Source organism: Pollicipes pollicipes, unplaced genomic scaffold (assembly GCF_011947565.3).
Source record: "Pollicipes pollicipes isolate AB1234 unplaced genomic scaffold, Ppol_2.1 Scaffold_4002;HRSCAF=4701_pilon_pilon_pilon, whole genome shotgun sequence".
NCBI classification, from domain to species: domain Eukaryota; kingdom Metazoa; phylum Arthropoda; class Thecostraca; order Pollicipedomorpha; family Pollicipedidae; genus Pollicipes; species Pollicipes pollicipes.
The window spans coordinates 4,490,646-4,510,726 of record NW_023596420.1 but is presented as its reverse complement, the minus strand read 5'-3'; the positions used below and the strand labels follow the sequence as shown (position 1 = coordinate 4,510,726).

Genomic DNA, 20,081 nt, shown 5'->3' with positions numbered 1-20,081 from the left:
CATTGCCAGACAACCTGGCAGAAGATATCTACAGCGTTTAATGTCCAGCAGCGTGGAAGGCCTTATCGTACGGTACGAGACGGATGCCGCATACAATGACCAATTGACCGTTATTTCAATGAATGACTGGAAAGGACTGGAAAGACTGAAACAGCCACCATCTGTTTATCACCCTTGAGTGCTATATTCCTTTGTTTTTGGAGCTTTTGCATGCTGTTTAGGCTTGCCACCTCACCATTTTGTCATAATCTATGATGCAAGCGTTTGATAAGACAGTAGTAATAGCCTTATTCCTCAGATAAAAACCAGGATAAAGGAGAAGTAGTTGGGTACCCTGGTTTTTTCTCCGAGTAATAAGGCTATCACTACTGTCTTATCTATGTAAAGAATGTTCCTCGCTAATGCGCTGAGTAACTTACGCAAACGTTTGCGTTCATTGCACCGGCAAGTGCGCTTAAGTTTTACCATATATATATATATATATATATATATATATATATATATATATATATATATATATATATATATATATATTCTGGAACACATTGATGTTTGACTTAAGGAATTGAGGCAAGATTGTTAGTGTGTATTTTTGTCTCGTAGATTGTCTATTTACTGAGCATCATTTATGTGTCGTAGATTGCAGTCGTGACTTGTACATACTTGCTTTCAGAAACTGGATTATGCAAATATACGCAAAAATCATGACTTCGGACAAAAACCTACATCCTCTTTTTTGAAACTGGCCAAAGGACATACGGGAATGCCCGAATAAATCAACGACGAACTTTCCCCATGTGACACCCTCTGCTATTAACGCATTGAAACTGGTGAAATGCATAACGGTGGGCGAGTTGGCGCAGCTCAGTTCACACTTGTTTCACTTGGCCCTGTCCCTCCCTCGTCTTAGAAGTTACATCCATCGCCGAGAGTGCCGTCAGCGTCAGTAGCAGCTCCTAGTGAAGTGCAGTCCGAATGGTCCGGATTCTGCTGCGGAGCTTTAAGGTGGCCGTGGCATGGAGCGTGATCCCAAACAGAGGGATGAGCCGGGGTCCTGCGAGGTCGCGACTGTCGACGCCAGGCCTGCCCCAGCCAGACGGTGTTGGCGACGCGTCGTCCCGCGCATCTCCATCCGTTCTCCACAACAGCCACGGTGGCGGCTAGTCCAGCTGGATCGGCGGACCAGCAAGCACCCTTACGTTCTCGTCATTCAGTGGCTCTCCCAGGACCACAAGTTCTTGTCGTGTGCTCGAGATGGAGAAAGGTTCGGACGGCAAAACCGGGGTCCGCTTGCCTGAGACGTGTACCTGCCCGGGGCTCTAGACCTTCCAGTGACTGAAGAAGACAGAACTGATCTGCCTTCCACAGCGTAGTTCAAAACGTTCCCATAGAGAACGTCCTACGCCCCTGGAATCCTGGACACTCGAAAACTTTGATATTGGCTGTTTTGCCTTTCATGGCTGATCGCGCCTTTGGAGATGGAAACTGTTTTGGAGGTTATTTGTTTGTGCTAAAGGGAGTATGTCCCCCTTGTCGCACATCTCATTTGTTGTTGGATCAGACGCATGCGATTCGATCCGCACGACTTCGAGGCGCGGTTGCGTCATGGCCATTGATCGTTAATGTGGCCGATGTGGGCACGTCCGCTCCATAAAAGGAGGAGGAACACTACAGAACACGCACGTTAAAAAAACATCCCAAATTAAATGTATTGCTTTCATAGTGGTGAGCAGGGACTCCAAAATGAGATTTCTTCCACAGGAGCGACTATTTCAGATCACAATTCTGAGCTATCCCGAAAGATTTCGAGGAAACATGAAAAACCATGATCCGCAGTTAGCCTTGCTGTTGTGAAAGGGAACAAGAGGCACGTCGTCACGTATCCTTTTACGGAGCGGGCATGCTCACTTTGGCCACATTAACGACCAGTGGCCATGGCGCAACCGGGCTCAATCACAAGCTGGGCCTCCCACCTGGGAGCCGATCTGAAGCTAATCACATGCTAGCGCAGCTAAAACTTGGTGTGTTGTAATGGAGACGCTGCAGCACCTGCAAAGGTCGGCCATTGTTTCCATGATTCTACTTCATGTGATGCGTGATAATTTGGCGAGCTCGCGCTGTTTAACGCCCTATCACAAACCAGAGAGCGGCTCTTGCCCCGGTCTTGTGCTGAAGCATCGTAACCGACCTGAGCTGTACGGATCGCTGCTGCTCGTCCGCCTCTCTGGTCTGCTGCACGATAACCACCAGGTACTCCTCGCACTGCTGCTGGAACTCAGCCACTGCCGGAACACGAAATATTCCATAACCATCACTAGGCACTCCTGACACTGCTGCTAGAGCTCGACCACAACCAAAACAAAGAGATCTTCAACGGCAGGTTGCGGGAAGAGCGATGCTCATTATGCGGCAAAGCGATTGCGAATCCGATTGCGCATTTTGACTATGACACGATAGGCACCATGAAAAAGGTTTGGATTTCTGGTGTTTCAAATGCGCAGCTAACCCTCTGACACTCACCTTTGCCCTTTGCGATCTCCAGCTCGACGGACATAGACTCGACCTTGACGCTTGTCTCATCGATCTTGTGTAGGCCGTTCCTTAGCTTGTTAGCCGCATCCCCCAGCTCCTTCCTCTTCTCTGCCAGCAGCCTGAAGAGCGTGAAGGTGGGGGCGGGGTCATGTCACCCACAGTGCCGACGGGATCCGCTGACAAACGGGTCACTTCAGTTCAGGAATGCGGCCGGCCTAGTCAGGGGCCGGGCAATGCCAAGTACCTCGTGATCCACCCAATGCCAGATAAATGGCTATTGGTGGTCCGCGGCCCAGCATGCATGAATAGTATCTGGTCAGTGTAACCATCTCGTAAGAAGGGGTAGCGTCTTTCAGAAAAGCGCGAGCCGTTTTGAGGCTTTTTTCGGCGCTCGGAGGACCTCATCTTTTAAAGACGCTGGGATGGAAACAGCCTCTTTAACTACATCTGCCTGTTATATTAGGAAAATGACCAGTTTTCCGGCCGAAAGAAAGAGATTAGTCCTCTCGCTTGTACAGTCCTCCCGAAAGGCTGTTGTTTACGGAGCTCACTGTTTGTAGCCGGCCACCAGCTGCAGGTAACTAGTGGATGTGACGTAGTTGTGGCGTCGTATCTCGGCCAGCATACGGGCCGAGTAGTCCGTCACGGACCGGTGGATGACGGAGAAGGTGTGCGCTACGGCCGCCTGCAGCTCTTCCTGAAGACCAGAGACCATGGTATAACCTACCGAATAACCAACATTACCAACAGCAGTGGTAGTTGCTTCGAAAATAGTTAGACTTTCTGGTGTTGCACTTTGTCTATGTTTTCGAGGGCTTTTGGCACGCTTTGTGTGCGGAAAAGTCTGAGGATGTTACTACATTCTGTATCGTTCCACTCCTTGGCTTCAAGCAGTCGGGAATTCGTATGCTGAAAATAACCAACCATCAATGTACAGTTAATTGGCCATTGCCTGAACGAAGGTGTTCATTCGGGTAGACAATGCAAATTTGAGTATGGTAACCAAAATCTGAAAACAAACGCAAATAATAACGACACCAATAAAAATAAAACACATGAAAATTAGTATATCCACTACATAAACTACAATTTTTTACATAATGTGCGCCATGGTGCACCGCAGGTCGACAAATTTAAAATTAAGCATTGAACAACGGATCACCAGAAACCTTTCTTACATGATTCACATATAGCTTCGAGCGGTGGTCACGAGCTCAGACAATGAACCAGGACAGGTCTCTTGTTTGGACGGATTATCAATGACATCTTCGAGACATATGATCTAGTGACACATCATAGCTGTCAACAACGCGTAGCCATTGACGACAAGTCTGCAGTGCAGCAGTCCAACTGATGCCAACCTTGAGCAGCTCAGTGTCAGCGCCAAGGTTCAGATCGATGCCCTCCAGGTATCTTTCGGCCACCTCCATCAGCGCCTCTAGCGGCCACTCGCCGAACCAGTCAATCGTCGAACAGTTCACCAGCCCAGGGTACATGCGGATGCGGTTTCTGAAAACAGTTGAACGAGATGTAGTCAAGTAGAAGGCACTTCTTATGCCGAACCGCAGACACTACAGAAAAAAGCAGATCATGGCGCATGGATGAGCGGGAAGATCTTTTAGAATATCATTGTAACTGATCATGAGTTTGCACCAGCCACCCCGTAAGCTAAGTTGTGGCCAAAAAGGGCGCCCAAGGCCAAAATGGGCGTCAGGCGCGTTTGATTAGCTTGATATTTGCCCACACCGCCGCGAAAGGAGACAAGCCTTGCAGTCTCTTCCGGTGGTATCTTCCCAAACAGCCAAGCGCATCGTGATTGATGTTTGATTTTCGGTTAACGGAGTTGCAAACGTTTTTTTTCTACCCCGCTGAATATTGCACTTCCGCCTCGCCAGGTCAAAGGCGTATTGACCCGTTTCAATGTCACGCATATCCGAGATGCGGCTGATCGGCGCCCCGACAACCATTTGTTAGCCTCGCGCACACCGATCTGTCGAACGGCTACCAATGTTTGAAGGGGTCATAAACCTGCCATGAAAGCCCACGAACCATGATAGTATCAATTTACGTCATTGCTGTATCAACTTAGGTCTTGATATCCCATCCAATCAATCCTCAAACCCCACACATAAAACGCAGCAAATGCATACCGTAGTGTCATTACTGAAAATCGCCTCACACAAATGTAGAACGTAAAATGCAAACGCAAGCTTAAATGTCCAAAGCGAGTACCGTGGCTGGCGATGCATGCCTTGATGAGCTTTACAATGGCCTCAATCACATGCCGTGAGATCGGAGATGACTGATTCTGATCTGCTCCTGATCTGGCGGTTACTATCACCACTGCCGTCGACCGTTTCCATGGTGTCATGTACCGTGCGTACACTCCAGCGTGTGTCAGGTAAATCTGCATTCAAGACGCAGCTACTAGCGAGCATAATATCCAGATCACACGTCTGCGGATGCGGCCACATTACTGCGACGCAGAAGTGAACGAACATTAACACATGACGAACAGATGATTCGTCACTACAATCCTTCTATGATTCGTAGCTTTGTGATAGCTACCTAGAAAAAAGGAGTTCAAGATGTGTCGACACACATCGACACGATCATTCATTGAGACACGGCATAAAGTGGCTTTTCATCGAGAAACAGGCATTCCATGCGGACTTTGAGCAGTGTTTGTTTTAACACGCTCCCGGTTGGCCGGTTGGACATCCTTCGCTCGGGTGGGGTTTAATTTGATACCGCTAAGATCTCACGAACTAAGGAAGCTAGAGACACCAAATTCACAGTGTGTGTTGGCCTGTACATGAGCTCACTTAGGTCAAAGTTTGACATTCATTGGTCATGACTTTCGTCTCAAATGAGGTCAAACAAGGTCACACTTCAGGTTGGTCTTCAAAGCACCCCCAGAACCCTGTAACCGTTCTAAGCAAAAGTTCACATGCTCATTCAAGATCAGTGACCTTGTTTGACCTTTTGAAAGTTATGGTGACCATAATTATACAATACTGCCTTGAGTTTTGCATGTGAATAAGCGACAAGGATTACGTTAGGCGGTATGTTCCTAAAAACAAAGCGTTGACCAAGGTCATTTTAGGTCAGTGACATAATATGGCCGTGGACAAGTCAAGTGGACAAAATATGGAAGATGTACAATGCGTCTCGTGTCGTCAATCAATTCGAAATGGGTACCACAAACTACCCCATACAGCAAACTCTAGAGTAACAAGACAGGTTGGCTCTGACCTTGGTCTGACCTTCATACCTGACCCCAGGTCAATGGAATTTGTTCATTCCATTGTTGTGTTGCCTAGGAGACTATCTCAGAGATGCATGGTTTCGCCTAACACTCCGTTGTTGCACCAGATTGAACGATTTCCTAGAAATCGACTACGCTGAATCCATGACCTGACTTTGGCCTGCCGTAGGTCAGCGATCTACGAGGCACATCTAAATTTTTGATACCAAACGATCCGCTACTCAACTGTCTACAGGCATGCAAAATTTGGCGCGGCTATACCGCTCCATTCAGAAACCATTCAGTAAAATCTTCGGAGAGGTCAACTTGACCCCTACCCGAGCGTGTCAACGTCTTCTACAGCTATACTTTTAAGTATGTTGTATGGGGACCACCCTATTCTGCAGATCATGTTGCATACTTTGAAGAAAAAAAATCCTGGCATTGCCTTACGACCGCTAAGACAAGACCTAGCTGACCCATAAGCTACTGTTGATGTGTTTTGCATCACCATGTATATGCTGATGATGGCTGATAATGTCACTTAAATCAGGACCCACTGGCTTACTGCAAATAGGGTATTCCCAGCAGAATAAACAATGATGCCAAAAACCAGGAGCTAAAGACATTCTTGATATGTCACACGATTTGGGTCGGTAACAGCTTGGAGCGCGTCATGGTGTACATTACAGGGTGCAGCACATCAAAATGGTTTCAATTTTACTTTCATCTCAGCAAGCCCAAATATGGAGTTAAAAAAAAACTTAGCTATACAACAAAGTTTCCTTTTTAATTTCTCTCCAGCGTAACCAATATCTGGGTTATAAAAAACGCCAACAACTCCGACACATCTCGAAACCTTAAATGAGACTTTGTGTGTCCTGTCTACAGCTGTAACGCTGCCATCATGCCATCATGTCATTATAACGCTTTTGGTAATAGCCGCTTATCACATGTTTGATAAATGTACGACGAATATGTGCGAAAAGACACGCAATAGGCGTTCAGACGCGACACAGACTTAACCCCAGTTCCGAGCACCATGACAGCCTAAGCAGTGCTGACCTGAAGGCATCGCCCACGGGACTCATGCAGACACAGAGGTGCAGGTTGGACCTGACCCGGTCCAGCAGCAGGCCGTACAGGTTTTCGGGGGTCTCTGGGATGCCCTCTCGGATAGCCACGGGCTGCAGTGTATTGCGGATCTGCGGAACAGAGTCTTATCAGACCGGCTGTGAGCTGTCAGAGGAGGTCCCATCGAGGCCGGACGCGCCATGGTGCACAGCCACATCCCGCGGGCCAAGCAATCCGGGGACGGCGGACTGGTACAATCTACACGCTCCGCACCACACACCAGCGTCGCAATGGCCAACCACACCAGGCCGGCAATGCTAAGCACATCGGACCGCTGATAGCCGATGACTGCGGCTCCTCACGCGTCTGCGCTACCCACGACCATTGGCACTGCCGTCTGGCCTCTGCCGGCGTCAGTCCCGCGGGCACGCCATCTGGCGTCTGTCGGCGTTAGTCCCACAGGCACTGCCATCTGGCCTCTGCCGGCGTCAGTCCCGCGGACACTGCCGTCTAGCCGGGCACTGCCGTCTAGCCTCTGCCGGCGTCAGTCCCGCGGGCACGCCGTCTGACCTCTGCCGGCGTCAGTCCCGCGGACACTGCCGTCTAGCCGGGCACTGCCGTCTAGCCTCTGCCGGCGTCAGTCCCGCGGCACGCCGTCTGACCTCTGCTGGCGTCAGTCCCGCGGACACTGCCGTCTAGCCGGGCCCTGCCGTCTAGCCTCTGCCGGCGTCAGTCCCGCGGGCACTGCCGTCTGGCCTGTGCCGGCGTCAGTCCCGCGTCCCGCAGGCACTCTCTACCGACGTCAGTCCCGCAGGCACTGCCGTCCGGCCTCTGCCGGCGTCAGTCCCGCAGGCACTGCCGTCCTACGGGCACCGGCTGGTCGGGTCCGAGCAGGGAAAACGGCACTAAACGTTAGCGCACTTCATATCATTGTTTTTTTTTGTCAAGGCATTTTGTTAATGGGTAACGAGGTCAGTGTGTGATGCCGAAGCGGGAGGGTGACTGAGCACCATGATAATTTATGTTTAAAGAAGCAGTCGTAGGCCAAGAGCCTGAAGAAACTACGACAAAAATGCTATCAGTTTGAAAAAATATTACAGCACACACGATTGGTTGTGCTTTTCTCTCAAAATGATGAAGGCCGGTAGCCGAATACACTGTTGCATTCTGCCTGACTTTCGCATAATTCTTGCAATTGTTTTTTAGTGTACATATACCTCCGATGGATACCTACTGTATAAGTCACTGTGTGTGCGGTATGGCAGAGTACGGCAAGATATATAAAAATGCCAGCTGTAGTTTTTTCCTAAAAAAGGGAGCGCGACACAGGTCCTCATGCCCCGTTTATGGATTGGCAGTGATTGCACTGGTGCTCAGAGGCCATGGCTCATCAAAGGCCCCACGTGGCACACCGACACGCTGATCACCAGGCCGTTCCGCCCCCCAGCTGTGGTAATATGTAACTATAGGCAGCACAGCTATTCAGCCATGCTACCCTGCTGTTGAAGCTACAACCTGCATGTACAATAGAGTGCGGTTGTAATATGACACGTATTGCATGACTGGAAAGCTTTTAATTGAAATGTCACTTCCTTGCTTCATCGTTTTTGTGCAAGAACCTCTTTTTCCATCAGTATCTCTTAACAATTGCTGAATAACAACATCTACGTACATGGTGAAGAAAACATAAGAAGGTGAATTTTACGTGTATAATACCCGCCAAAAACCTGCAATGTACTCAACAATACTCGCTCAAAGTGCTGCTGACTTTCTAAGCCGGTGCCTTGCGGGCCTGCAGGCTTAAAAGTGACAACCTTCTTCCGAATCGGCAACCAGCTGAACGACCCAAGCGCAGTTGCGCGGAAATGTCGTTGTGCGCCTTACTTGGAACTTAAGCATTGCATAAGGCGTCACCAAACTCCTTCCTCTGTGCTGCGTGCTGTTGAGGAAACGAAGGCAAAACCTTTCAATTCAGGAACTTGAAGCCCATGCAGATGTTTGTTCACTCGTTGTCAATGGGGGGACCCAGGATTTCACTAGTTACAGTCTTGCATGTTGATTTGTTGTTCGCATGATGCTTTTGCTCTCGATGAGAGGGAACGACACCCCCAAGTTTAAGAGAAGAGAAGACTGGTTGACGAGTCCTTGTACTCCCAACCCCCGTGACTACACCCATTCCCGCAGATGCTTGCCAGCATCATATTTTGTGATGTGTGCAGCCTATGGCCTGCTATGGTTTTGTATGCTATGTATTATTGAATAGGTCTCTAGTCAACGTACCTGGGAAGCTGGGAAGGTTGATACACATTGTTTAAGTATGTCATGCCGAAAGTTCGATAGTAGATACACAGACTGATAGTGAAATGTTGATCACCCTTGCGTAAGCTATTACATGTTGATGGCTTCATTTTTGTGATGCCTAGTTGTTGTACATGCCTTGTCTTTGCTTGGATGTTTACGTGACAAGTTTTATCAGTATTTGTAAAAAATGGCTTTTTGATAATTTTGATCTTTTTCACACAGTGCTATGATTATTGCCCTGTACAATATGTTTGTGGCGTCTTTCACATTCAAGAAAGTCGTCTATTTGTACAGCTGGCAGCTGTGGTTATACCCAAAATTTCAAAAGCTGTTTTCCGTGTCCATACCGGCACCCAGCTTTTTTTGCTAGCTTTGCTAGCACCCAGACTTTTTTATCCAAAACACTGCGCGCAATCGCAGATCTACCGCTCCGAATTGGTCACCAGTGGTTTACGCGACCAATGACCGCCTCTGGCCCTCCACAGTGGTCTACGTCCTCCGGCATGCAACCTACCTCCTCCAGCTCCTCGGGCTTGAAAAGGTTGGGCACTTCACCACTACTCAATATGTTGTTGATGTCCTCCAGAAACGTTTCCTCGGTCACCTGTCCATGGGATGTCGGCGTCAGAGAGGCAGGACAATCGAAACCATTGGAGGCAGCATGAACGAAACGTGACTGCTATCTGAGGGACCTATGCAAGTTAGACACCCAGGAGACGCTGATATTCCATTGACATGATATACACAGCGGCATGATGCCACTAATGCCAGCGAAGATGCCAATGCTTAAAGCAATATAAATACTGCACGATGCAAACAATGTCAAATACAGTGCAAGCATAAATATGGCGGAAATATACAATCAGCGATCGTCCACGCGGACAGCACGCCCCGAGAGGTATCATCATTCCTGGACTGGCCGACAATCTTACTTGGGCGTCATTGAAGATGAAAACGGTGGGCTTGTTGTCCAGACCGGTGGTGCGGTACAGCACCTTCAGATCTTCCCGGAACTCCACCCTATGGTAGTGCTTATTCACTTCGATCACGAAGACGGAGAGTCCGCACACGTAGGCGGCCAGCCGAGCCAGCGACTGGCGGCCGCTGCCGCCTGTACAGACCAAAGCCAACTCATGAGCATGGTACCAAGCCCAGACAGCTAACTCACCAACACCAACAAAATAGCAGCTTTCAGTTCTAAAAGGGTGGTGCAGCCGCACGATAAGCGAAGCGACATTTTTTGTTACAAAAAGCTTCAACCTTTTTCTGGATCTGTCCACAGTTTGAACGCAAACCTGAATAACGAACAATTATTCAATACATTAAACCCGTTATGAACACAAACGTAACCAGCTGATCCGTTTTGAGCCAACAAGCGACATGCAAAATGCATAGACATCACACGGACATAAGTTTTGGCACACTTAGTGTTTTTGCGTTTATATGAGTCTCGGGTGAACGTATTTTGAATAATAAGGCAGTCTCTTTTCTTTACCATGTACTACAAATTTTATTTCAATGTCTCTCAGTAACCGCCCCAAAATTATCAAAATTAAGAGCACACGACTGAAAAACTGAGCGGCAATGCAGCCGAAGGATGTATTTAACTACGTCTTTCAACCAGCCAAGGAGTGAGGAAAGACAACAACCAATCGCAGCCACCCGTTAACATCACCCCCTAAGTAAATCTGGCCCGATATCATTGCATGCAGTGCTCCAGTAACGCTGCTGACTCCTGAACGGATAGGCATGCGGTGGAGGCGGAATGCAACGCACCGTCCGCGAGACAGCACCCCCTTCCATCAGCTCATTCCAGGACTGCGCTGCCAAAAAGGGGAAGGAGTTGCCGCATCCGACGTACCTATACCGATGACCAGCATGTTTCCTCGCGGCAGTCTGAGCACGCGCACCATGCGGCACACGTGGCTGATGGCGTCGTGGAAAAGCACAAGGCTCATGGGTACAACGCCGGCTGTGCTGTTGTACTCTTGCAGCTGCGCCTCCATGTAGGTCTTCAGAGATTCCATGTCCACGATGTCCTCATAAGTCTCATTGGCGTTCATGAAATCGCCTGAGGTAACAACGGGAGTGAAATGGTAGCAACGCACAGCTTCGGAGTTGCTGCTGTCCGGACAGAACAACACAATAGGCTGATATGGTTCACTCAGGTGGTTAACAAGAGCCCGAAGACAAATAAAAAAACTAACCTTCGCCAGATTCTACACGCAGCGTTGGCATGACTATGGCAGTGCTCTCATAGTCCTTAGACGGGCGGGAGGGGGGGGGGGGGGGAGCCAGGCAACTCTGGCGTTCCCAAAATTTAACAAACTGGCACCACACGAAAGGCGGCACTGAATATCTCATATACTCCAAAATGGCACGAATGAGATATTCAGCGCTACCTTCTGACATTTAGGAATATGTCATATATTGCCAAATGGCATGAATGAAATATTCAGTGCCGCCCGACATTTAGCAATATCTTATATATTACTAAATGGTATGAATGAGATTTTCAGTGCTACCTTCTGACATTTATCAATGTGTCATATATTCATAAATGTCATCTGGACATCATGGCGTGACCCCTGTAATGTAAAAATAGGCGTGAGTGGCAAAAAGGGTAGCACCTACCTACGGTATACCTACGGGTATACCTACGACGCGTTTCTATCTCCAGTCCAGTACGAAAAATGCTAGTGGAAGAAGAGAACGTAAAATGTGAAAAGAAAACAGAAAACCGGTATGCGTAGTTTGAGGTGAGTTTAACGTACATTGAGCTTCAATGAAAAACAAATTGCATTGTTCAAAAGTAGCTCGCTACTGAAAGTGGCCAATGTTGTCCACGAGTTCAATGCCAAATCGGCGCCTGCGCACGTCGACCAACCTCATAAATCGGCCTTGTTACGACCACACTCTCAAGACGGATGACTACGCAAAAAAATAAAGGAGGGGGAGGGGGGCGACTAAGCCGGTAAAGACATTACCAGTGCTCGTCATAACACGGGGTGGACCCTAGTGCTGTGCATGTTAGCGGCTCTTTCGTAAAATCCAATTACCTATTTTGAGCAAGAGAAATGCACAAACGTAATTTTGAGCCGATGCAACCACAAAGGTTTCGCATATTATTGTTATGTGCAATTGCGCCTAAGTTGGCTGATGATGTTGGCAGGACCAATAAGATGTTACAAAGTAATAAAGGCGCCCTTCTTAACAGTTCTCCCAATGACAGGAAATGACTAATTTTGAGAACTGAGTCATTATCTAAAAGAAATTCATTGTCATATATGTTGTCATTTTCAATGATATGTCGGAAGGAAAGCCTGCTCCACAGCACCACTTATATGTATGTATACATACATACATACATACATACATACATGCATACATACATACATACATACATACATACATACATACATGCATACGTATATATATATATATATATATATATATATATATGTATATATATATATGTATATATATATACTTATACATAGTATCCATGTACAGTTTTCCATCGAAATGATGCCAGCGTCATATGTCACTCACCGAATATTGGCGGTTGCTTGCTGGGGCACAGGGCGTGGAAGGTCTGATCGAAGTGCAAGCCTAGCTTCTCACCCATCAGTCCCATGAACCACTCCATGTCTCTGAAACAAAGAATGCCAGTTTGGCATACAGAAGTCATTCGACGCTTTTTGATCTATTCACGGAGCGGATATATGCTCTCGCGTGAGGTGCAAGCTGTTTTCGCGGAGCATTCCACTCGCGGTGAGTTTTTCAGCATGGAATGAATAGTGCGGTCAACAGTGGTAAATAGTGTACGCCAGCGTTAAGTGTGTAACCTGTGTATTTAACACCCTGGTACTTAGCAAACAAGCACAGCAGCAAAACGATGTCCTGTAAGTGGAAGACTGTCCCACCAGCCTGAAGCCGAAAATATGGTACGCAGTCGCGGCGAGTCGATAGGTGCCAAGACTACTACAAGAATGGTTCATGTGGGAGGGGCAATGCACATCTGTTGAATAAACAGCACAATAGCAGCTGCCGTAGTTTCACGTCGAAGAATGGAACTGCGCCGGTTATTGGGAACAAGCTCGTAGAGTTCACGTACAAGCCGCGCTCCGTAGACAGCGACCGCGCGGCGCCAACACTCACTTCGAGTCGACGAGACGGTCTGCGAACACTCTGAGGCACTCGTGGATCCAGAGGCGGACAAACGCGTTTTTGGTGTCGCAGTAGTCGCGGTTGGAGCGGAGCAGTCCCTGGAACACCTGCGGTAAGGATTATGGTCAAGTCTGGAAGCAAGGCCTCTTCGTGAACACGAAGTGATTAACAGCTTCTCGCTATGCCACTAAGTGGGTTTACGCCGAGCAGAGGCATGAAGATGTTCAGAGAGGTCGAGAGTTTCAACGAGGAAGCATGGACCATCCCAATGCATTATCAAGGTACATGAGCTTTTCGATAGGTATGTAGATAGAAAGAGCGACAGAGAAAAATTAGGACAGACGCTTCATATATATATATATATATATATATATATATATATATATATATATATATATATATATATATTGCCATATTGGTATTGCCATGTTGATGAGTCCCCGGAACTGGCACGCATAGGGAAGGGCTAGGGCAAATAAGTCATGGGGTGTGCGAGGTACATTAACTTCTCTGAACGCGACATAACTGTTCACTAATGTTTTTGTTGATGCTACTATTGGCATCATTCTGAACTACGTCTATCACCACTCGTCTCTTTCAGCTGTTGGAGTTCCCGTGCCCATTCTTGACAGAATATTGTGTATATGTGAGTTCCCTTGCCCATTATTGAGAGAATGTTGTGAATTCGCAGTGAAGAGGCTGTCTCCATTTGTCCACAGGCAAACATGTACACACAGATTGCTGGTGTTGTAACGTTGCGGGATCCCGCTAGGCATGTTATTTACTGATAGTTGTCATGTTTAAACCAATGGGAAGTATGCTAAACAGACGGTCCATTTATTTATAGATGCGCAGATGATGGCTTAGTTGAGTTCTCAAATGAAGATGACCTCTGGGATTCAAACCAACAGGTTCCAAAAACAGTAGTCAAGTTCGCGGTATAGATACGCATTTGTAATAGCATTCTTTTCTTTTGAGAGCCTCGATGACTCAAGACCCTTTTTGTGCAGTGGCAGCGTTTCCGAATTTGGGGAGGGAGGCAATGAATTAACGAAGGTCTCATTACACCGATGCACCCGCAGCCCACCCCCAAGTGATGAGCAACTACAGTTCAGTGAGCTTTTTATTCGGTCGTAAAACCAACGAGTGGCCGTCATTGTATCTCAAACAGTGCCTGCCTCAACTCAGCTGCGCCAAGGTGGCTGGGGTAAATGGAATATTCTACACTTGTGTGGAATTTTTAACTGAAATAGCTTTCTTGAAGATCCTTCGGTGCACTTCACAGGTTTGCCTTCCTTGAGACCTAAACCCATCTGGTTTTCGAGGTACACGCCCGCGAAAATGTGCAGGCTATTTCGTGTAATTATTTCAAGGTTACCCCAGCATCCATGATACCATGCTAACGTTATCCAGATCCGCTTTTTCATTAGCCTTGCTGAAATCCAGGCCAAAAATATAATTTTCGAGTCGTTCATATCTGGCGTTTGTGAGCATGATTTCCAGATACGACGGCCATCAATTGGCTTTCAATCAATGTTGTGCAAAATCGGATGACGTAATGAGACAATGACGTATTGAGGAGCATATTTACTGATCGAGAAAAAGGTCCGCGTCGCTTTGGTGCTCGCTATTTGCCCATAACCGGGAGGACCTGAGATCGGCGTCAGTGGCCGCCCACGATGGACGGGGTGAACCGAGCCGAACATCACGATACGTTTAACTTCTGTCATGAACTTCTGCCGTTTAGGCTAAAGTTTTACAATCGGATGGTCCGTCGGCCACGGTTCGCGAAGGATTTTCAGCTGCGCTGAGAGCAGCTCTGGGTCGACGTCGGGTGCGACAGGCCAGCAGCTCCGCAGCCAGCAGCCCCGGAGATCTATGAGCGCCTAGTGACTCTCAAAGCTCGACTATTGTTTTAACTTGGTCTTTGATGACGTTGTCTGCCAGCACCTGGGGACGTTCCAGCCCGGGCTGATCGAAGCGACGCTACAGCTCGACCGTTATCGGGCCCACTGTCTCATACTCTTGGCGACGGACAGAGGTCCGGCTGTCAAATTCCGTGTCACCCACAGCACCTCCGCGCCGCTCCCGACGTTTCGGTGGCCTGGTCAGTCTCGAGACTGCTGGAGGGTCGACATGAGCATCTACTTCTGCGACCTTCTGCTGGACTCTGTTGAAGAGGTCTGTGAAGGTTTTCTCCTCTGTCATACCTTGCATGATCCTGATGAGCGTCTACGCACTGAGGAGCACCTCACCAGCAGCCATGGAAGGTCCCTACAGCTGCCTGGCGAAGAGCTCACATGGCGAGAAAAGTCGGATGCACATGGACGGTGCAAACATGATGTCAAGCCACCGCAGCTGAGCCAGGGTCTCTCTCATCTGGCTTCGTGTATCTGAGCGCGCTCCTCTTTGCTCAGACAAGCCTTTGAGTGTGCCAATTGTCCAAGAAGCGCCGGAATGCATCACACCTCACAGTCCACCGCGTTGGGCGCAAAACCAGAAGTTTCTGTGGACGGCGTGCTCTAGCTTCACCGACGCCGCCTTCTCTGTCACCCCCGCTCCGGCTGAGCTACTCGAACATGCTCTTTGCAGCGATCAGGCGATTCGACGCTTTCCTCGCCAGCTTCATTGCTCGGGCACCAGCAGCACTTCTTTTGTGTCCCCAGCAAGCGTTAGGTCCAGCGCATGGTTGCGGCAGTACACAGACTAAGACTGCTTCTGGAAACACCTGTTCTGTACTTCAGACACTCTGGCAGACATGTTACTGACACCATCAAAGCAATGGCCACTCAGGTCAGTTAAATGTTAGTTAAAGTTATCTAAAAGCTAGTTACAAAATTTACCATCGCTGCCAGAATCGTAAAATCGCATAGGTCAGGTCGACATGATGTCCTAAAGCGTTTAATGGTATATTTCTTTTAGGTGCGCCATCATTCTCGTCCGCCCATTGGCCGCCAGCTGGTGTCAACCACCAGACCGGCCCGGCGTGGCCTATGGAAGCTACAATTCCGGGCGTCGGGGTTTTGTTTCTTAGACTTGCGAGCCAGTATGTTCAAGGCTATGCTCCACAATTTGTAACTAGTTAATTCTGGGCAAATAAATTTAATTTACGAACGTTAATGTTACCGGCATGGTGGGTCCAAACGGTTAGCAATAGCCAGACAATTCCAGTCGTGTTGTACCGCAAAATACCGTTACTGAAATTAAATTTATAAAAATATAAGCTAACATAAGAACAGCTGTTTCAGCCATATTCATCTGGGCACTACCTACTAATAACAGACTTTTTCCAACACGTTACCGAAACAAGGGTTACTTATTAGAAGATGGTATTTGCCGCTTCAGGCGGATTCGTAAATAACAGTTTTTATCTAAATGTCATACACCGTCAGCAGTCGAAACGTAGAGGCCTCCTCGAAGCCCTTTGGGAATACAATACAAGCCACCTTCACAACCACTCGAAGCTGTTGTTCCTCACCCACCGCAGGATTGGAACAGACCGGCCGAAGATCAGGCAGTGTCGGGTTAGAGGTCAGACCGGGTGGAGGTTACCGCTGATATCAGAGCATAGTCCCCGCCCGTCACGATAGCGCTGAACCACAGGTCAGACCGGGTGGAGGTTACCGCTGATATCACAGCATGGCTCCGACCCGTCACGATAGCCCTTAACCACAGGTCAGACCGGGTAGAGGTTACTGCTGATATCAGAACATGGCTCCGGCCCATCACGATAGCTCTTAACCACAGGTCAGACCGGGTGGAGGTTACCGCTGACGTCAGAGCATAGCTCCGACCCGTCACGATAGCCCTTAACCACAGGTCAGACCGGGTGGAGGTTACCGCTGATATCTGAGCATGGCTCCGGCCCGTTACGATAGCCCTTAACCACAGGTCAGACCGGGTGGAGGTTACCGCTGACGTCAGAGCATAGCTCCGACCCGTCACGATAGCCCTTAACCACAGGTCAGACCGGGTGGAGGTTACCGCTGATATGTGAGCATGGCTCCGGCCCGTTACGATAGCCCTTAACTACAGGCACATTTTCCTGTGCGTTTTCTAATGCCGCGCGTGAGTGGGAAGTGCCCTTGACTTTCGTTGAGTGCAGCCAAACCTTGAGAATAAAAGCTCCGGTGCGCTCTAAATCGTCGCCTGCCAAAACTGCTTCATTAACGGATAATGGGTTTGAACGCCACTGCCGAATCACGGAGTCCCGATCAATTTCCTGTCTAAGCTGGTTTCATAGCTCTACCAACTGATTAGATCCACGCTGCAGTAGCATAGACGGATGTGTCAAACTCTTTCCTGCAACAACCCTCCCCGCTCTCCCGTAAGTCTCTTCTGAGCGTATGAATTTAGTAGTATGTGCCGTGGGTAAAATGTTATCTTTTAAATTCGAATTAATGGGTCAACTAAACGGTAGGTAGGGAGCAGGAGAGCCCATTTTTGTATTCTGGATTTCGCTCCGCCCCTAAATGGAACATAGTTCCCGCATCTCTCTTGACCTGTGCCTTTTTCGGGCGCGAAATGAGTGACACTTTCCAGACGTAACGTGAGCCATTTCTAAGTTTAACCAGACGCGGTCCCATGCCGGGCCTAAAAGACGAGATGCCATTTCGGCGCACGAGATGTTTACTTTCTCAACCCAAAATGGAAAGTCCCTTGATTGACAAGAGCCCTTTTGAGTCTATTATAGCCCTCTCCAAACCTGAAAGCGCCTTTCTTAGCCTGCAATGGGCCCCTTCATAGCTGAAAACTGTCCCTTACTGAGTTTGCAATGCGCCTTTCCTGATCGGAGACGGCTCTTTTCCGGTTCCGAGTCAGAGAGGCGACCGATCGATGATACACCCTATGTGGCCTTCCGGACGGACCGAGGGCCTCCAGTCATCGTGTCTCCAGAATGACAGCCGGCAAGCACCCCGGGTGGCAGGCTCGAAAGGAAATTCCCTTCAACCCCTGACTAAGAAAGGCAAGGGACTCCTAGTATTCTACCAAGGGGCTCCCTGTCCGCGAAAGGCAAGGGGTCTCTTTAGTGTTCAGACCACTGGGACCCTGAACAAACGTATTTGTCGGCATGATGACGAAAAGTGAAGAAAGCTGGAGCTCTCGAAATAAAATGGACCCAGTCCGGTAATTTTTCGGGGATGTCTGTAGCCGACAGCCCTTCACCCAGCCCTATGCCGCTGTACCCCTTATTACCAAAACTCTGGTCTCTCCTCGGGTCTGAGATGGAGTTTGGGGGATCTTTCTCGGGCTTAAGAGTTTGGATGGGTTCTTCCAGACTTGAGATGCCCATTCCTACAGTATATAATGTGTCATTTCATAATTTAAGTGGGGGTCTCCTTGAGTCTACAATGGGCTCATTCCAGATCTGAGAAGGCCCTTTGTTCTCACGATGGGCCCCACCCGGATTCGAGACGGACCTCTTCTGAGGTTAGGATGGGCCTGTCCTGATCAGAAATGGGCCCTTTTTGGGTCTACAGTGGGCCATTTTCAGGTCGGAAAAGGCCCTTTCAGTGCCTAAAACTCTTATAGGAGTTGTCCCGCCTTGACAATGACCCTTTCCGGACCTGAGATGGACTATCTACGCCCATTTTGATGCTACGCAATAGACGAACGTCTTTCACCAATCCATCGGTGTCCCTATTCGGGCCAACTGAAATCTGGAGGAAAAGACTAACAGGCGATTTTGGCCTTTACTTCACACATTGGAGAGTCTATCTGGTGGCTACGCCGCCACTTTCTGACTTTCTGACTTTCTGAGCCTATGATGGGCCCATTCCAGATCAGAGATGGCCCCTTCCCAGGCTCAGAAAGTGCAATGGGCCTTTTCCGAACCTTGAGTTTTACTTTCCTCAGCCTATACTGGGTCCCTACCTGGTTTGAGACGGGCCGTTTCTGACTTTGTGATGGGCCCTTTCAAGGCTGAGCCTACCATGGACCCTTTTGCCGACCTGGCATTACGATGGGCCATTTCCAGACCAGAAAGTGTCACTAACTAACCGTGCTAACCTAAACTAGCGTGTCACTTCCGTGTCTGGAAGTGACGTGAGTGTTTTCCGTGTTAAAATGGGCCATTTCCAGCTCAAGATGGGCATTTCGCGGACACCAAAAAATTTCCCTTTTGAGCTTAAGATGGGTCCTTTCCGGACCACACATGGGCCCTCTACGCATACTTTGATAACGAAAAAGCAAGAGCTGCCAGATACCCGAGGGCCCCTTCCATTTCGGATGTGGGTTGGAGCAAAAAGATCGTTTTGCTCCACCTTACAAGAGGGGTCAGTTTTTTTCGTTTTTCCCGACTTGAAGGAACAAGCTTAACCACAAAACGGTCCTGTAAAGCCATCACCTGGCACGCTAAACTCACCGCTTCTTTTCGGGTAACGGCCTGAGATAAAAAAAATATCTGAACTTGCATTCTACGCCAGGATATCTTGCTGAAAAAACAAGGCATCGCTTCCACGCGATAGTTTCCGGCTGTCGTGGGACATTAATGATAAAACACTTTGGCGCAACGAAATGCACATTCCACGTGCACCCCACATCACAGCATGGGCATCACAAAGACTTGCAGCGGGTCGCGGTATCTGACCACCCACCTTGGATATGTCCCGTAAGTTGAAGACGTAGTGTATTTTAGCGGGCGTGGGCAGCATGTTCGCGCTGACCGCCTGGTACATCTCGATGCTGGCCGCCGTTACCAGATCGCCTGACGACCGAGGGCGCCTCGTTAAAATCCATGTCCTTCCTGAGCACCGGC

The 20,081-nt window shown here is 48.6% G+C and overlaps 1 protein-coding gene across 1 annotated transcript in view; it reads right to left on the bottom strand.

The window, feature by feature from the left end:
- The window catches only part of LOC119093966 (dynein heavy chain 2, axonemal-like), a gene marked incomplete at its 3' end in the record, with an annotated part of 69,863 nt that overhangs the window by 24,048 nt on the left and 25,734 nt on the right, over positions 1 to 20,081 (bottom strand). The window contains 11 exon segments of the mRNA XM_037217000.1: positions 2,189 to 2,282; positions 2,521 to 2,651; positions 3,084 to 3,229; positions 3,894 to 4,041; positions 6,845 to 6,984; positions 9,669 to 9,758; positions 10,087 to 10,265; positions 11,016 to 11,225; positions 12,707 to 12,807; positions 13,316 to 13,431; positions 19,921 to 20,030. Coding sequence (XP_037072895.1) covers positions 2,189 to 2,282; positions 2,521 to 2,651; positions 3,084 to 3,229; positions 3,894 to 4,041; positions 6,845 to 6,984; positions 9,669 to 9,758; positions 10,087 to 10,265; positions 11,016 to 11,225; positions 12,707 to 12,807; positions 13,316 to 13,431; positions 19,921 to 20,030 — 1,465 coding nt within the window.